The following is a 20,000-nucleotide window of genomic DNA, read 5'->3' as shown; positions in this document are numbered from 1 at the left end:
TCACTTTTAATAAAGTATTATTATTAATATTATTTTTTTTTTTTTTTTTTTTTTTTTTGCTCTATCACAGTCCTCTAATTCGACTGGGTGGTATTTATAGTGTGGGGTTCCGGGTTGCATCCTGCCTCCTTAGGAGTCCATCACTTTTCTTACTATGTGTGCCGTTTCTAGGATCACACACTTCTGCATGAGACCTGGACCTACTTCAGCCTCTAGTTTTTCTAGATTCCTTTTCAGGGATCTTTGGGATCGTGCCTAGTGCTCCTATGATTATGGAGGGTACGATTTCCACTGGCATATCCCATATCCTTCTTATTTCTATTTTTCAGATCTTGATACTTATCCATTTTTTCCCTCTCTTTCTCTCAACTCTGGTGTCCCATGGTATTGCGACATCAATGAGTGATACTTTCTTCTTGATTTTGTCAATCAACGTCACGTCTGGTCTATTTGCACTTATCACCCTATCCGTTCTGATACCATAGTCCCAGAGGATCTTTGCCTGATCGTTTTCTATCACTCCCTCAGGTTGGTGCTCGTACCACTTATTACTGCAAGGTAGCTGATGTTTCTTGCACAGGCTCCAGTGGAGGGCTTTTGCCACTGAATCATGCCTCTTTTTGTACTGGTTCTGTGCAAGTGCCGGGCATTCACTTGCTATGTGGTTTATGGTTTCATTTTTCGTATTGCACTTCCTACATATGGGAGAGATGTTATTTCCGTCTATCGTACTTTGAACATATCTGGTTCTTAGGGCCTGTTCTTGTGCCGCTGTTATCATTCCTTCAGTTTCCTTCTTTAGCTCTCCCCTCTGTAGCCGTTGCCAATTTGTCATCGCTGGCTAGTTCTTTAGTCTGTCTCATGTATTGTCCGTGCATTGGTTTGTTGTGCCAGTCCTCTGTTCTCTCTGTCTTTCTCCTGTCTCTGTATATTTCTGGGTCTTCGTCTACTTTTATTAGTCCTTCTTCCCATGCACTCTTTAGCCCACTCGTCTTCACTGGTTTTCAGATATTGCCCCAGTGCTCTGTTTTCAATGTTGACGCAGTCCTCTATACTTAGTAGTCCTCTCCCTCCTTCCTTTCGTGTTATGTATAGTCTGTCCGTATTTGCTCTTGGGTGTAGTGCTTTGTGTATTGTCATTTGTTTCCTGGTTTTCTGATCTATGCTGCGGAGTTCTGCCTTCGTCCATTCCACTATTCCTGCGCTGTATCTGATTACTGGCACTGCCCATGTGTTTATGGCTTTTCTTTTATCAATATTTCCTCCATTGAGTTTTGACTTGAGTATCGCCTTGAGTCTCTGCATATATTCTTTCCTGATCGTGTCCTTCATCTCTTGTGTTTTATATTTCCTCCTTCCATTATTCCCAGTATTTGTATCCTGTCTCATTCTATGTGTTTGATGTTGCTCCATCTGGTAGCTTTATCCCTTCAGTTCTCGTTACTTTGCCCTTTTGTTTTGTATGTTGACTAAGGCGCATTTTTCTATTCCAAACTCCATTCTGATGTCCCCAGATACAATCCTTACAGTCTGGATTAGGGTATCTATTTCCTTGATGCTCTTACCATACAGCTTGATGTCGTCCATGAACATCAGATGGTTGATTTTGTTGCCTCTTTTCTTGAGTTGGTACCCGGCATCCATCTTCTGTAGTACTTTTGTCATGGGAATCATGGCTACTACGAAGAGTAGTGGGGACAGTGAGTCGACTGGAAGATCCCTCTCCTGATATTAACCTCTGCTAGTCTTATTCCAGCTTGTAAGTATTGTATTCCAGTTGCACATTGTATTTTTGAGGAAGCTGATGGTATTTTCCTCTGCCCCATATATTTTCAGGCATTCTATTAGCCATGTGTGTGGTATCATGTCGAAGGCTTTCTTATAGTCTATCCATGCCATGCTTAGGTTGGTTTTTCCTTCTCCTACTGTTCTTCATTACCATTTTGTCTATCAGGAGCTGGTCTTTTGTGCCCCTACACTTCCTTCTGCAGCCTTTCTGTTGGTAGGGGATGGTGTTTTCTCCTCCTCCCAGGTAGTTGTATAGCCTTTCACTGATGATACCTGTTAGTAACTTCCACATTATTGGTAGGCAGGTGATAGGCCTGTAGTTACTGGCTATATTTCCCTTACTCTTGTCTTTTTGTACTAAGGATGTTCTTCCTGTGGTCATCCATTTGGGTGCTTGGTGATTTGAGATACAATGCTGGAGTTGTTCTGCTATTCGTGGGTGTAGGGCCTTGAAGTTTTTGAGCCAGTATCCATGGACTTCATCGGGACCTGGGGTTTTCCAGTTTGGCATTTTCTTTAGTTGGTGTCTGACTGTGTCTGTCGTGATCTCTGTGAATCTTTGTTTTATTCTCCCTGTTTCTTCTTCCTTGACTTCCTGGAGCCATGTTGCATGTTTGTTGTGTGATACCGGATTGCTCCATATGTTTTCCCAGAGTCTCTTACTTGGTTCGGCTTCAGGAATTTGTGGTTGTGTCTTCCCCTCTTAGTTGGCTGTATAGTCTTTTCTGGTTGGTTCCGAATAGTTTGTTCTGTTGGTATCCCTTATTCCTGTTCATGTACCGTTGGATCTTGTGTGCTTTGGCCTTAAGCCTCTGTTTTACATCTTCTATTGTGTTGTTTAGTCCCCTCTCTTGTACTTTGTATTTCTCGTTGAGTTCCTCCTTTGTTTCTTGCTTTCTTAGAGCCCTTTTTTTCTGCCATCTCTTTCAGTTTACTCAAGTCAGATCTCATCACCATGATTTGCTTTTCCAGGCGCTTTTCCAAGGAGGTTGCTGTTTTGGTTTCTGTTGGGTTGGTTGTGACGGTGGTGTTATTATTATTATTATTATTATTATTATTATATTATTATTATTATTATTATTATTATTATTATTATTATTATTATTATTATTTTATTATTATTATTATTATTTCGAAGATAAACTTCTGTTAGTGCGAAGCAACCCCACAGTGGCCAAAGACCTAAAATTCAAGCTATCAAAGACTTTGGTGTTCAAAAGACACAAAACAACATTCGTCTCGCCACTTACGACATTCCCCATCGGAAGCCTTAGTGATTGTGGGATCCTCACAAGCTGCCACGCCTAATTCACAATCATTGCCGTAGGTCTGACCGTTGGAACCGCACACGGGGGCATAATTGGCTGGGCAGAATTGAGGACAGTTCGGGTTAGTCGAAGCTGGTGACAAAATGAGAGAATTAGTACCTTGTGGGAATGTACTCATGATTCTCTCTCTCTCTCTCTCTCTAAATCTTCAGCTAAAAGCCTCTATAAATCAACTGTATAATAAACACAGAATTGGGGACATTTCGAGGTTTTCGGAGCTGATGAAGAAATGAAAGAATTATTACCTTGTGAGAATGGACATAGGATTCTCTCTCTCTCTCTCTCTCTCTCTCTCTCTCTTCCTCTTCTCTCCTCGTCTCCTTTCTCATCTCTCTCTCTCTCTCTCTAAATCTTCAGCTAAAAACCTGTATGACAAACTGTATAAACAACACTTGAGATCTCTAAAGGGAAATTAGCCTGTAGAGCTACTATTGCTTCTTTCGTTCACATTCATCCTCCACACTTCACCTCTGTATTGGAGAAACTTCAACAGCCCCTTCATACATACATTCCAGCCGCTTCTCACCTCACGATCGTAGGAAATATCGCCCCCAAAATACCTGTATACCACAATCTTATCATATATGCTTATAGTGAATTAATGTACTCAACAAATTTTTCCAAACACCACGAAACAACATTTCCTGTAAAATAAGGATGGTAAAGGATAGTATTTTTAGCTTTATACTACATTCGCTATCAGACTCCTTCGTGATAGAGAGATCTTCACACACAGTTGCATTTAATTCACAGTAATTACTGTAGGTCTGGTTATTGCTTCAACAGGCAGGAGCATAATCAGGTGGACAAACCTAAGGAAAGTTTGGTTTTGGGCCACCCTCTGAAAAAGTTAAAATTTAGAACCTGCCCTTTGTGAATTATAGTGTATTATCATTATTATTATTCTTTTTTATTTTTTATTTATTTATTTTTTTTTTTGGTCTATCACAGTCCTCCAATTCGACTGGGTGGTATATATAGTGTGGAGTTCCGGGTTGCATCCTGCCTCCTTAGGAGTCCATCACTTTTCTTACTATGTAAGCCGTTTCTAGGATCACACTCTTCTGCATGAGTCCTGGAGCTACTTCAGCCTCTAGTTTTTCCAGATTCCTTTTCAGGGATCTTGGGATCGTGCTTAGTGTTCCTATGATTATGGGTACAATTTCCACTGGCATATCCCATATCCTTCTTATTTCTATTTTCAGTTCTTGATACTTATCCATTTTTTCCCTCTCTTTCTCTTCAACTCTGGTGTCCCATGGTATTGCGACATCAATGAGTGATACTTTCTTCTTAATTTTGTCAATCAACGTCACATCTCTACAAGCATATTATTATTATTATATTTTTTTATTTTGTTTATCACATTCCTCCAATTCGACTGGGTGGTATTTATAGTGTGGGGTTCCGGGTTGCATCCGGCCTCCATAAGAGTCCATCACTCTTCTTACTATGTTCGCCGTTTCTAGGATCACACTATTCTGCATTAGTCCTGGAGCTACTTCAGCCTCTAGCTTTTCCAGATACCTTTTCAGGGATCTTGGGATCGTGCTTAGTGTTCTTATGATTATGGGTACAATTTCCACTGGCATATCACATATCCTTCTTATCTTTATTTTCAGGTCTTGATACTTATCCATTTTTTCCTTTTCTTTCTCTTCAACTCCGGTGTCCCATGGTATTGCGACATCAATGAGTGATATTTTCCTCTTGATTTTGTCAATCAACGTCACGTCTGGTCTATTTGCACGTATCACCCTATCTATTCTGATACCATAGTCCCAGAGGATCTTTGCCTGATCGTTTTCTATCACTCCTTCAGGTTGGTGCTCGTACCACTTATTACTGCAAGGTAGGTGGTGTTTCTTACACAGGCTCCAGTGGAGGGTTTTTGCCACTGAATCATGCCTCTTTTTGTACTGGTTCTGTGCTAGTGCCGGACATTCGCTTGCTATGTGGTTTATGGTAATTTTCGTATTGCACTTCCTACATATGGGAGAGATGTTATTACCATCTATCGTTCTTTGAACATATCTGGTTCTTAGGGCCTGATCTTCTGCCGCTGTTATCATTCCTTCAGTTTCCTTCTTTAGCTCTCCCCTCTGTAGCCATTGCCATGTGTCATCGCTGGCCAGTTCTTTAGTGTGTCTCATGTATTGTCCGTGCATTGGTTTGTTGTGCCATTCCTCTTTTTTATTTGTCATTCTCCTGTCTCTGTATATTTGTGGGTCTTCGTCTACTTTTGTCAGTCCTTCTTCCCATGCACTCTTGAGCCACTCGTCTTCACTGGTTTTCAGATATTGCCCCAGTGCTCTGTTCTCGATGTTGACGCAGTCCTCTATGCTTGGTAGTCCTCTCCCTCCTTCCTTTGGTGTTATGTATAGTCTGTCCGTATTTTCTCTCGGGTGTAGTGCTTTGTGTATTGTCATATGTTTCCTAGTTTTCTGGTCTATGTTGCGGAGTTCTGTCTTCGTCCATTTCACTATTCCTGCGCTGTATCTGATTACTGGCACTGCCCATGTGTTTATGGCTTTTATCATATTTCCGGCGTTGAGTTTTGACTTGAGTATCGCCTTGAGTATCTGCATATATTCTTTCCTGATCGTGTCCTTCATCTTTAGGTGTTTTATATCCCCTCCTTCTATTATTCCCAGGTATTTGTATCCGGTCTCATCTATGTGTTTGATGTTGTTCCCATCTGGTAGCTTTATCCCTTCAGTCATTATTATTATTATTATTATTATTATTATTATTATTATTATTATTATTATTATTATTAAGCAGATGAAAAACTATTAATATGGAACCAGCCCACCACAGGTGCCACTGGCTTAAAATGCAAGCTTTCTAAAGACAATATTATTATTATTATTATTATTATTATTATTATTATTATTATTATTATTATTATTATTATTATTATTATTATTATTATTATTCCGAAGATAAACCTGTTAGAAAGAAGCAAGCCCACAGTGACCAAAGACCTGAAATTCAAGCTTTCAAAGATTTTGGTGTTCAAAAGACAGAAAACAACAATCGTCTCGCCACTTACGACATTTTCCATCGGAAGCCTTTGTGATTGTTGGGTCTTCACAAGCTGCCACGCGCAATTCACAATTATTGCCGTAGGTCTGACCGTTGGAACCGCACACGGGGGCATAAATGTCTGGGCATATTTGGGGACACCTCGGGATTCCCGGAGCTAGTGAAGAAATGAGAGAATTAGTATCTTGTTAGAATGTAAAACAGGATTTCCTCTCTCTCTCTCTCTCTCTCTCTCTCTCTCTCTCTCTCTCTCTCTCTCTCTTTAAATCTTCAGCTAAAACAGTAATTGATAGAGTTATTATAATAAACACAAAAGGCCTCTAAACAAATGGAATTATTATTATTATTATTATATTATTATTATTATTATTATTATTATTATTATTATTATTATTTAGTATGATGAAACCTATTCAACTAGAACTAGCTCACAGGGGCCACTGACTTGAAAATTCAAGCTTTCTAAGAATACGTTGTTCATTAGGAAGAAGCAAGAGGAAGTAAATGAAATGCAGAAAGAAGAGGTACCACTTATTAAAAAAGACAAAAATGAAATAATCCCAGAGGATCTTTGCCTGATCGTTTTCTATCACTCCCTCAGGTTGGTGCTCGTACCACTTATTACTGCAAGGTAGGTGGTGTTGTTTCTTACACAGGCTCCAGTGGAGGGTTTTTGCCACTGAATCATGCCTCTTTTTGTACTGGTTCTGTGCTAGTGCCGGACATTCGCTTGCTATGTGGTTTATGGTAATTTTCGTATTGCACTTCCTACATATGGGAGAGATGTTATTACCATCTATCGTTCTTTGAACATATCTGGTTCTTAGGGCCTGATCTTCTGCCGCTGTTATCATTCCTTCAGTTTCCTTCTTTAGCTCTCCCCTCTGTAGCCATTGCCATGTGTCATCGCTGGCCAGTTCTTTAGTGTGTCTCATGTATTGTCCGTGCATTGGTTTGTTGTGCCATTCCTCTTTTTTATTTGTCATTCTCCTGTCTCTGTATATTTGTGGGTCTTCGTCTACTTTTGTCAGTCCTTCTTCCCACGCACTCTTGAGCCACTCGTCTTCACTGGTTTTCAGATATTGCCCCAGTGCTCTGTTCTCGATGTTGACGCAGTCCTCTATGCTTGGTAGTCCTCTCCCTCCTTCCTTTGGTGTTATGTAATAGTCTGTCCGTATTTTTCTCTCGGGTGTAGTGCTTTGTGTATTGTCATATGTTTTCCTAGTTTTCTGGTCTATGTTGCGGAGTTCTGTCTTCGTCCATTTCACTATTCCTGCGCTGTATCTGATTACTGGCACTGCCCATGTGTGTTTATGGCTTTATCATATTTCCGGCGTTGAGTTTTGACTTGAGTATCGCCTTGAGTCTGCATATATTCTTTCCTGATCGTGTCCTTCATCTTTAGGTGTTTTATATCCCCTCCTTCTATTATTCCCAGGTATTTGTATCCGGTCTCATCTATGTGTTTGATGTTGTTCCCATCTGGTAGCTTTATCCCTTCAGTCCTTATTATTATTATTATTATTATTATTATTATTATTATTATTATTATTATTATTATTATATTCTTTATTATTATTATTAAGCAGATGAAAACTATTAATATGGAACCAGCCCACCACAGGTGCCACTGGCTTAAAATGCAAGCTTCTAAAGACAATATTATTATTATTATTATTATTATTATTATTATTATTATTATTATTATTATTATTATTATTATTCCGAAGATAAACCTGTTAGAAAGAAGCAAGCCCACAGTGACCAAAGACCTGAAATTCAAGCTTTCAAAGATTTTGGTGTTCAAAAGACAGAAAAACAACAATCGTCTCGCCACTTACGACATTTTCCATCGGAAGCCTTTGTGATTGTTGGGTCTTCACAAGCTGCCACGCGCAATTCACAATTATTGCCGTAGGTCTGACCGTTGGAACCGCACACGGGGGCATAAATGTCTGGGCATATTTGGGGACACCTCGGGATTCCCGGAGCTAGTGAAGAAATGAGAGAATTAGTATCTTGTTAGAATGTAAACAGGATTTCCTCTCTCTCTCTCTCTCTCTCTCTCTCTCTCTCTCTCTCTCTCTCTCTCTCTCTCTCTTTAAATCTTCAGCTAAAACAGTAATTGATAGAGTTATTATAATAAACACAAAAGGCCTCTAAATGGAATTATTATTATTATTATTATTATTATTATTTTATTATTATTATTATTATTATTATTATTATTATTATTATTATAATTATTATTGTAGATGAAACCTATTCAACTAGAACTAGCTCACAGGGGCCACTGACTTGAAATTCAAGCTTTCTAAGAATACGTTGTTCATTAGGAAGAAGCAAGAGGAAGTAAATGGAAATGCAGAAAGAAGAGGTACCACTTATTAAAAAAGACAAAAATGAAATAAATTTATAAATAGATGAATAGATAAAAATGTATTAAAACGTCCATCTTAGAGAATTTTTTTTTTTTTTTAAGATATCACGAAGATTCAAGAATCTATGAGTAAACGAAACTCGTAAATATAAATCCTATATAAAATTAATAAGTATATATAAAACAAACACTAAGAACATTGAATGAATAAATATATCAAACATGAATGCTTAATAAGCCTTGAATTTGTCTTGTGAACGTTTAGTCATACCAAAGAATCACATTATCACACCTCTGATAAAAAGCGAAGAAATCTCTTAATGGGAAAATGCACACGTTTTGTGTTTAATCAGAGTAAGAGTCAAATATCAAAATGTACATTAGCACCCCTCACCAAACGGGTGTTTTAATTACACATTCTTATCTCAAATACATCGAAGGTAATATTTAACTGGGTCAATCTGAAGTTCTCTAACGTATAATCAATTTGTTATTACAATATTAATCATGGAATTTCAGTACAATTTTCGATTATCCTTTTAAACGAAATTTTTTTGCCTCTGGTATAACAACGGATCTTTATTAATTTATTTTTCTTCTGCTTTCGCAAAATAAAAACCAATTAATTTCTCCTTTTAAACGACCATTTTTCTTTTTTTTCGTCTAGTATAAAAATGGATCTTTATTGATTATATTAAAAATAAAAACAATTAATCTATCCTTCTAAATGATAATTTTTTCCCTCTGGCATAACACATTCAATTTAATTCTGCTTTCACAAAATAAAAAATCTTAATTTATCATTTTAAACTATAAGTTTTTTCCTTTGGTAGAACAACGGATCTTTATCTATTTAATTCAATTTAATACTTTGTTTATTCAATGAAATGACAGAAACTCCCCTCTTACCTGGACGAAGCTGAGGAATTCCTTCGGACGGGCCAAGGAGGGCCAAGATGGCGACCAAAAGAGCAGCGGTTGAGAAACCCATGACTTGCCAAATTCACCTTCTGATCCAGACGAGAACGGAAATAGGTCAAGATTAGCTGCTCCTTCGATGAGAAGCTTTGAAGTGTGGTAGTGTTATCATTTAAGTAAAATTTAAGCGTTACAATTTATAACAATCGCTTTAAATATCTTTCTACTCTACTGAATACTACGGTTTTATTTGGGAAAAATATTTAGATAGTACATAATGCCATTTATCACTGTATATAAGATGGTGTACTCATATGCGTATATAAATAACGCTTGTGCATGCGCAGATTAACTAGCCACGAAAGCATACGACCCTCATATTTGTCTGAACGGAACTTTGACTAAATCTACATTCAGTTAACTGCAAATAACACAATGTAACATTTCCACTCCATCTCCAGAACTTATATAAATATCCTCTCTCATTTTACAAGGAAATAGCTACGGGCACTCTAGGTAAAAATGTTTGAAAATGAGAAAGTTGTTGAGGGATATTTACCTGTTGCCTTGACGTGCGGTACGAGGGACAGTCGAGAAGCGAATAGAGAGCCTTTGCTCTGCTGCCAGCAAGGATGTCGCGAGGTAGCCGGTGACGTCACGTTCAGATGCCAGATATCGCCAGGGATCGCTAACTCCGATGCATTTGTCTCTATCGGCGACTGGTTACAGGCGTTTTCAGTTTTCTCTTCTATATCTCATGATTATTTGGGCATGAAAATACTTGCCATACAGGCATGGAAATGATTTGAATTCGTTCTCTGTGCACCGAGCGCATACCACAGGAAATGGTTTGCCAAGGTTATGTTTATCAACTTTCGTGCTTTATCATTGTCTACTGCGAATTTATCTTTGGGCGTCTTCGTCTAGCACCTCTTTTGGTCCAACAGGTGGACAACATATATTCGCCACCTGCAATTCATATAATCTTCGCTTACTCGGGGAGTAAGCCTACAAACTACTTTGATGTTGTTGTTGTTCTTATTTGGGGTTAGGAAAGGTCTATGGAAGAGCCTAAAAAGGTTTGAAGAAGGTGTTTCACTTTGAGTTAAAGATGCAGGAATTATAGGATAGGGTATTTATAATTTACTTATTTAAAGGAAAATGGAAAAATAAATAATATGCGTTTTAAAACGCACAGAAAAATAATTTCTATTAAAATATAGTATACTTAGGAAGCAGACCCTTTCTCAACTATACTTTATTAAAAGTAATGGCTACTTCAGCAGCGTTACGGTTGTAGAAATTCTTCTCTATTTATTTTTCATCAACCAAGAAGCAATTTTAGTAAATAAGTTTTGCATTTTATCAAAATTTTTGAAATAAATTACGTTCACTTTTCAAGTTTAGAGAAGTACAATTCAATTCTAATTATAAAATATGATCATATTTATTGTCTTTGTTCATCAACTAAGAAGCAATTTTATTAGATAAGTTTGTGTTTTATCAAAATATTAAAAATAAATTACATATTCTTAAGAGTTTTCTTTCCAAGTTTAGTAAAATACGATTAAAATGTAATATAGAAAATATGATGAAATTTATCGTTTATTTTTATCAAGTAGGAAACTGTCTGACTAGTCAGCATTTATTTTTATCCGAGTATTAAAAATAAATTACGTACACTTAAGGATGTTCTTTTCGAGTTTGATTAAATAGGATTATATCCTAACATCGGAAATCATTGTGGCTAGTAATATACCTCGAAATAAATTCTGTCGATCATTAAACTCCATTGATTAACGAGTAAATTACATTTTGAATCTTGGAAATCGTCCTAGATGCGAAATTGAATGATACAACTGTAGAATTTTTACGGTCGTAACTGCCACCACGTAGCCGCAGAGTCCTTGAAGGATCCGCAGGATACGTCAAATGACTGTGATTTGGCAGGATTTATTTCCCGAGGCTGATGGGGGAGACGAAGAATCATTTGTAAATGTTCATTCTTTTTTAAAATTTTGTTTTCAAACGAATTATATTTCGTCGTTTAAAATAATACTAATAATAATAATAATAATAATAATATAATAATAATAATAATAATAATAATAATAATAATAATAATAATAATAATAATAATAATAAGTGGCGCCGTGGCAGAGTGGGTTAGGTCGTCAATCGACTGGTTAAGCAACATTGTGGCTGGTCAGTAGTTGAATGGGTGACCGCTCTCCTCGGCGTTGATACCGTGGGAAAGGATCTTTACCATAATTTCCTCTGTCTACTCAGCTGTAAATGAGTACCTATCCCTGATGGGGTAGGGTCCAGCTATGGGTTAAATAGCAAAACTCAGCAATGATGGAAAGAAATGAAGGAATAAACGACAACGACGTAAATGGAACCTCTGGTAACAGAGGAGCTTCGTCCGGCAGCCAGGTATTCAACCCAATTGAAGGGGAAGACGGTCAGGTACTTGGAGGTCGTCATCTAGCAACTGACCACCACACCGACAGTAACCAACAGCCTGAGATTGGAGCTACAGAAGAAAACCAAAGGAAGAAATGGACGAGAGAAGAAAATAAGGAAATATGGAGATGCTACATCAGATGCAATCCGACGGAGAGAGGATATAGAAGAAGGTAGGTCAACATCTGGAATGAGAGGAATAGCACCCCCAAAACAGAACAGAGGCTGGCAGACCAAGTAAGGAACATAAAGAAAAAGAACTGGCTCTCCCCAACAGAAAGAGAAGAACTGGAAAGGGATATGTCACACGACAACGAATTAAACGTAGACGAACTGAGAGACGATGCCACAGAAGACGACAGGGATGATGAGGTATCAAACAACGACACACGAAGAAACACCGACGAACAGAAGGACGGAATGGGTAAAAAAGATTAGACATTGGATGGAGCCAGATACAGAGAAAACAAAAATCCCCTCCATGAAAGCCTACAACGCCAAGAAATTAAGAGAGAAAACAAGTGAGGTCAATGAAATAATGGGCATAATACACACCACCAGTAACACAGAAACAAATAACTTGGCATATGCAGAAGCAAGATTAGTAGCAGAACTGATGGGGATACGAACACCAACACCACCAGCACAACCAACACAACAGAAACCAAAACAGCAACCTCCTTGGAAAAGGCCCCTGGAAAAGCAAATCATGGTGATGAGATCTGACTTGAGTAAACTGAAAGAGATGGCAGAAAAAGGCTAAGAGGCAAGAAAACAAGGGAGGAACTCAACGAGAAATACAAAGTACAAGAGAGGGGACTAAACAACACAATAGAAGATGTAAAACAGAGGCTTAAGCCAAAAAGCACATAAAATCCAACGGTACATGAGACAGGAATAAGGGATACCAACAGAACAAAACTATTCGGAACTAACCAGAAAAGACTATACAGCCAACTAAGAGGGAAGACAACCACCCCAGAAATTCCTGAAGCCGAACCAAGTAAGAGACTCTGGGAAAACATATGGAGCAATCCGGTATCACACAACAAACATGCAACATGGCTCCAGGAAGTCAAGGAAGAAGAAACAGAGAATAAAACAAAGATTCACAGAGATCACGACAGACACAGTCAGACACCAACTAAAGAAAATGCCAAACTGGAAAGCCCCAGGTCCCGATGAAGTCCATGGATACTGGCTCAAAAACTTCAAGGCCCTACACCCACGAATAGCAGAACAACTCCAGCATTGTATCTCAAATCACCATGCACCCAAATGGATGACCACAGGAGGGACATTCTTAGTACAAAAAGACAAGAGAAAGGGAAATATAGCCAGTAAGTACACGCCTATAACTTGCCTACTAATAATGTAGAAGTTACTAACAGGTATCATCAGTGAAAGGCTATACAACTACCTAGAGGAGACAAACACCATCCCCCACCAACAGAAAGGCTGCAGAAGGAAGTGTAGTAGCACAAAAGACCAGCTCCTGATAGATAAAATGGTAATGAAGAATAGTAGGAGAAGGAAAACCAACCTAAGTATGGCATGGATAGACTATAGGAAAGCCTTCGACATGATACCACACACATGGCTAATAGAATGCCTGAAAATATATGGGGAAGAGGAAAAAACCATCAGCTTCCTCAAAAATACAATGCGCAACTGGAATAAAATACTTATAAGCTCTGGAATAAGACTAGCAGAGGTTAATATCAGGAGAGGGATCTTCCAGGGTGACTCACTGTCCCTACTACTCTTCGTAGTAGCCATGATTCCCATGACAAAAGTACTACAGAAGATGGATGCCGGGTACCAACTCAAGAAAAGAGGCAACAGAATTAACCATCTGATGTTCATGGACGACATCAAGCTGTATGGTAAGAGCATCAGGGAAATAGATACCCTAATCCAGACTGTAAGGATTGTATCTGTGGACATCAGGATGGAGTTTGGAATAGAAAAATGCGCCTTAGTCAACATACAAAAGGGCAAAGTAACAAGAACTGAAGGGATAAAGCTACCAGATGGGAGCAACATCAAACACATAGATGAGACAGGATACAAATACCTGGGAATAATGGAGTGAGGGGATATAAAACACCAAGAGATGAAGGACAAAAGTCAAAACTCAATGGCGGAAATATGATAAAAGCCATTAACACATGGGCAGTGCCAGTAATCAGATACAGCACAGGAATAGTGGAATGGAAGAAGACAGAACTCCACAGCATAGATCAGGAAACCAGGAAACATATGACAATACACAAAGCACTACACCCGAGAGCAAATACGGACAGACTATACATAACACGAAATGAAGGAGGGAGAGGACTACTAAGTATAAAGGACTGTGTCAACATTGTGAACAGAGCACTGGGGCAATATCTGAAAACCAGTGAAGATGAGTGGCTAAAGAGTGCATGGGAAGAAGGAGTAATAAAAGTAGACGAAGACCCAGAAATATACAGAGATAGGAGAATGACAAACAGAACAGACAACTGGCATAACAAACCAATGCACGGACAATACATGAGACAGACTAAAGAACTAGCCAGCGATGACATGTGGCAATGGCTACAGAGTGGAGATCTCAAGAAGGAAACTGAAGGAATGATAACAGCGGCACAAGAGCAGGCCCTAAGAACCAGATATGTTCAAAGAACGATAGACGGATATAACATCTCTCCCATATGAAGGAAGTGCAATACAAAAAATGAAACCTTAGACCACATAGCAAGCGAATGTACGGCACTTGCACAGAACCAGTACAAAAAGAGGCATGATTCAGTGTCAAAAGCCCTCCACTGGAGCCTGTGCAAGAAACACCAGCTACCTTGCAGTAATAAGTGGTACAAGCATCAACCTGAAGGAGTGATAGAAAACGATCAGGCAAAGATCCTCTGGGACTATGGTATCAGAACAGATAGGGTGATACGTGCAAATAGACCAGACGTGACGTTGATTGATAAAATCAAGAAGAAAGTATCACTCATTGATGTCGCAATACCATGGGACACCAGAGTTGAAGAGAAAGAGAGGGAAAAAATGGATAAGTATCAAGATCTGAAAATAGAAATAAGAAGGATATGGGATATGCCAGTGGAAATTATACCCATAATCATAGGAGCACTAGGCACGATCCCAAGATCCCTGAAAAGGAATCTAGAAAAACTAGAGGCTGAAGTAGCTCCAGGACTCATGCAGAAGAGTGTGATCCTAGAAACGGCGCACATAGTTAGAAAAGTGATGGACTCCTAAGGAGGCAGGATGCAACCCGGAACCCCACACTATAAATACCACCCAGTCGAATTGGAGGAAGGTGATAGAGCAAAAAAAAAAAGAAAAGAAAAATAATAATAATAATAATATTTAAGCTACAAGCCTTAAAATTACCAGGAGAGACTTTCGGATACTGCTCATCATCCCTCTTCAGTCCTACTGATGGTAAAACTGGGAAAGAGTGTCATGACAATGCAATAAAATGGTCTAAGGCAGATTCTTCTGACAGTGTTAGTCAGGTAAACCTTGTTCAATTGTTTCTGTAGGCGAGGCTGCAGGGGCTACCCTGCTCAACACTTACAAGAACTCGCCTTGGACCAGTTTCATGAGTTATTTTAACTTTCCATCCATTGTTTTACCATCAGTAGGACTGAAGAGGGATACGGGCCAGTACCCGAAAGTCTCTCCTGGTAATTTTTAACCCCATGCATAAATATATTTTTAACACGACTGTGGTTTTTAATTCTCAATATCATAGCCTCGTTATAGGGGTTCCTTGGTTCAATAATAATAATAATAATAATAATAATAATAATAATAATAAGAAGAAGAAGAAGAAGAAGAAGAAGAAGAAGAAGAAGAAGAAGAAGAGTATGATCCTAGAAACGGCGTACATAGTAAGAAAAGTGATGGACTCCAAAGGAGGCAGGATGCAATCCGGAACCCCACTCTATAAATACCCTCAGTCAAATTGGAGGACTGTGATAGACCAACTAAAATAATAATAATAATAATAATAATAATAAATATGATAATAAGTGCTCTTCAACAATGACATGTTCTTATCATAGAAGATAATAGTTATTATCTGCACAACATGGCCATCTGAAAACCCGGATATTACTGTAATTTTAATAAAATGTTTAACTAAACATGGGAGAATATTTTTGTGAATTTCGACATGTTTCAAACTCGTCTCATGAGATAATTATCCTCCTTTAGATGTAAACTTCGCAGTTATTCTTTTAAGAATTGACATGAAACAAGGGCATATATCCTCAGAGAATTTTGTTTCCAAGCCAGTCACTAGTTGCAAAATGGTAAGAATATTCTCCTAAACTAACTTCTGTCATCTACGAGTCCATTTTATCTGCGCAACAAATGAACCGTCTGTGAAAGATACTACTGGAGGATGAAATCGCCACGTCCTGTGATCATATGCTCTATTCAGGCGAGCCAATTCACACCCAATGGGAACTCCGCAGTGGCTAATTGGCCCCCAAAGTTCCGCTGGTATTCCCAGCTGGTGCCTTTAAACCATATGCATTTATAAAAGATTTTTTCGGACTTCAGTCATATCTAAAACGAACAAATCCGTTATTTTCCTTACCTGGAATTTTCGGTTTTCTTTGGGAACTAAAGATGATTAATCTCAGTCTAATGCAGTGTAATTTACAGTCTTCCAGCCTTGGGTCCTTCTCTTGACGTCACACGGGACTTGCTGTCTCGATTCTCTCTTACATCACTGCCATTTCTGCTTCACTACTATGCAGTCTCTGTTGGGGAATCCTGCAAAGATTGTCATGTATTACATATGAAGTCCCAGCTTAGTGGTAAACTTTACATAAGTATACCTGCATTGGAAGTATAAATATTCGTTTTCTGTTGAAGGTTAGTTATAGAAAACGATAAAAAAGACTACCAGATCAGATTCATGTTGGTAACTTACCTAAAACCATACTCTCTCTCTCTCTCTCTCTCTCTCTCTCTCATATATATATATATATATATATATATATATATATATATATATATATATATATATATATATATATATATATATATATATATATATATATATATATATGTGTGTGTGTGTGTATGATAATATATATATATATATATATATATATATATATATATATATATATATATATATATATATATATATAATATATATGTGTGTGTGTGTGTGTATGATATATATATATATATATATATATATATATATATATATATATATATATATATATATATATATATAATATCTATATAATATATATATATATATATATATATATATATATATATATATATATATAGATATATATATATATATATATATATATATATATATATATATATATATCTATATATATATATATATATATATATATATATATATATATATATATATATATATATAATCATAGTGATCAAAGTAATATTAGCATTCACTTGTCGTCATTATAAGTTCAAATCCCAATACAGACAGAAAAGATCTTCATATATTCCTCAGCTGGATTCAATGTGTTGTAAATTTATTTGTACATATACATTTTCAACAACTTTAACGAAGTCACTGCTAAGAGCTACAAAGTAAACTATACCCCATTTTCTTTAGTATAAGCTCTGCAGAAAAATTAATATTTATATTTTGAATAACTTGAATTAACTTTACTTTGCATTTAAAATATTTGATAGATAAATTTAATAAATAGATTTAACTGTCCCTTCAAATTATTTAAGAAATTATTTAATTGATTTGGGGAGTGATAAGAACCATTGACCTGACATAGGCCTTTTCAAGGGGTAGGCTTAGGTCGGGCGCGGGTTTTTTGGGCCTTGTTCAAACAGACGGCGAGCGAAGAAGGCGACAACTAGGTCGGCGACTTCGCCCTTTAAGTTTAATTTACGTTGTGTAGGGTTTAGAAATTAATAACCCTTTAAATAATTGGTTTGTATGATCTCCTTTCCTGTTTGTACCTATCCTAAAACCTCATCCTATCCTAATATCCTTATCTGCAAACCAAAACTTTTAACAGCCTTTGTCACTGATCGGTCGACGGAAAATTCGGTAAGTGGAATAACATTTCTTATCAACGTACCAATTTATTTCCACGAATGCGATTAGAGGTCGCTGGGTTTGCCGATTAAATATATAGGATTTGTTTTTAGTTTACGCGTGAATTAAGAGGTGTGTGTCCAAACTGGGTTAACTTGAAGGTAGGTCAAATACTAATTTTCACAAAGACTAGACCGCCATTACTGGACGGCTGATTTGAGCCAACGGACTTTTCGTTAGGAAGCGGTTTCGTCTTTTAACGTTTAACTTACGTATTTAACTTAACTTACTTATTCAAGACGTAATACACTGTTTTCTTTACCTTGACTAAATTTTAAGCCCTTTTACATAGTTAGGCTATTGTAATATTGGAGTTTGTGAGAATTAATTAGGCATAGACTCAGATTGAATAATTTTACAAAAGGCTTATAATATATATGGGCGTAGTAATAACTTTAGTCGAAATTAGGTCTGTCTGTTTACTTAGCATTACTATTCGGGATTAGTTTACTTTAATTTTACTTTGACGGGTCGTAACTTAATTGAATTCTGGGACCAAACTGAACTACCCTGGGAATTTTATGGCTTTGGTTTGATTTATTCATAGTCCTATTTAGATTAATTGCATTTACCTGAATTACTTTTACCGGAATTTAACTAGCCTACTTAAGCTTACCAAGCAATTATTAATCCTTTGGATTTTCTGGCACAAGTCTGAAAACACGTTAGGACCACGGAAGAATTGTGTGCTTAACAGCCCGTTATACCATTTACTAAATTACTACTAGAGAACACTCAGTGGAAGGAAGGAATTACCCTTGTCAATTTGTTGTGTAGAGTATATTCCTTCGATCTTCCCACTGAGCGAAACAAATTTCCCACACAATGCTTCTAGTGATTTACATAAACACAAAATTATTTAGTGAACTCGTGAAGTTAAGAGATCATCATGGTGACAGTCACCCGTAGAGTAAGCTCTCTCTCTCTCTCTCTCTCTCTCTCTCTCTCTCTCTCTCTCTCTCTCTCTCGTGCTGTTTCCTTCTTCCCTGAATCTTGCCTAAGGTTAACTGGTCAGTCTTAGGGGAAGAAACTTGTTTGGACCAGTGATATATTTGAAGACAATGGGCCCGCAACAGGTAACAGATATGCAGTCTTGTAAGGTACGTTATATCTATCGCGAGATTTCGTACAGCCAATAATGTAGAATTTCCCATCCAAATTCGTGTGACTAAACAATGCATTATAATTTCTTAAATATTGAATAGTGTTTTCATGTCTGCAAGAAAACGTTTATATATACATCTAAATAGTAACACTCTTTACCTTTATTAACAAAAAGGAAAGAAAATTCTTTCAATATACTTTGATCAACTTACCATTAATCTTACCAGCTCGGCAATACAGATCATACTAGACAAATGTAAAATATATTTTTAAAAGTAAATTCAGCCTTTTTGTTGGTTATCCAAATCTCATTCATTCCTCTGAGTGTTGATATGCCTTTTTAGTTTTCGAAAAAGAAAACTATTTTGCCGTCTTTGTCTTTCCGTCCGCACTAAACTGTCCGCCTTCAAACCTTAAAAACCATTGAGGCTAGAGGGCTGCAAATTGGTATGTACTTGGGTTGTCCGTATAATAAGGTTCTCAAGGAGCTGCAGTCGCAAGGAACGCTGTCACGTGGGATCCGGCGACACTGGCGTGTAGTTTGGTTAACCCCCCCGCCGAGCTGTCTGCAACGCTCAGCCTTGGCTTGCCAGCTGATAGAGATGGAGCTCCCACTCGCTTCTCCCGCTAGGTGCGAATTACGCTCTGTGATTCGTTTTTTGTGTGCAAAAAACACTGCACTAGTGGACATTCATTCCCAACTGTGTGAAGTCTACGGAGAAAAGTGTATATATATATATATATATATATATATATATATATATATATATATATATATATATATATATGATATATATATATATATACATATGTAGGGGCTCCGCCTTGGACTAAC

At 37.4% G+C, this 20,000-nt stretch overlaps 2 protein-coding genes across 2 annotated transcripts in view; both read right to left on the bottom strand.

Moving 5' to 3' along the window:
- LOC135194920 (uncharacterized) overlaps positions 1–6,154 on the bottom strand; it is a 9,762-nt gene extending 3,608 nt beyond the window's left edge. Inside the window, exon 1 of the mRNA XM_064221120.1 lies at positions 3,482–6,154. Coding sequence (XP_064077190.1) covers positions 4,457–5,839 — 1,383 coding nt within the window. The 5' untranslated portion in view covers positions 5,840–6,154 and the 3' untranslated portion in view covers positions 3,482–4,456. The remainder of the gene's footprint in view (positions 1–3,481) is intronic.
- The window catches only part of LOC135226682 (agrin-like), a 45,397-nt gene extending 35,221 nt beyond the window's left edge, over positions 1–10,176 (bottom strand). Inside the window, exons 1-5 of the mRNA XM_064266391.1 lie at positions 10,022–10,176; positions 9,454–9,554; positions 8,006–8,155; positions 6,172–6,321; positions 3,039–3,188 (exon numbers count right to left, since the gene is read on the bottom strand). Of these exons, the coding sequence (XP_064122461.1) occupies positions 3,039–3,188; positions 6,172–6,321; positions 8,006–8,155; positions 9,454–9,535 (532 nt within the window). The 5' untranslated portion in view covers positions 9,536–9,554; positions 10,022–10,176. The remainder of the gene's footprint in view (positions 1–3,038; positions 3,189–6,171; positions 6,322–8,005; positions 8,156–9,453; positions 9,555–10,021) is intronic.
- Positions 10,177–20,000: the final 9,824 nt, after the last annotated feature.

The sequence above is a fragment of the Macrobrachium nipponense genome, chromosome 15, assembly GCF_015104395.2.
Source record: "Macrobrachium nipponense isolate FS-2020 chromosome 15, ASM1510439v2, whole genome shotgun sequence".
NCBI classification, from domain to species: Eukaryota; Metazoa; Arthropoda; class Malacostraca; order Decapoda; family Palaemonidae; genus Macrobrachium; species Macrobrachium nipponense.
Note: the sequence above shows the minus strand (reverse complement) of the source record. Positions and strands in the feature narration are given on the sequence as shown.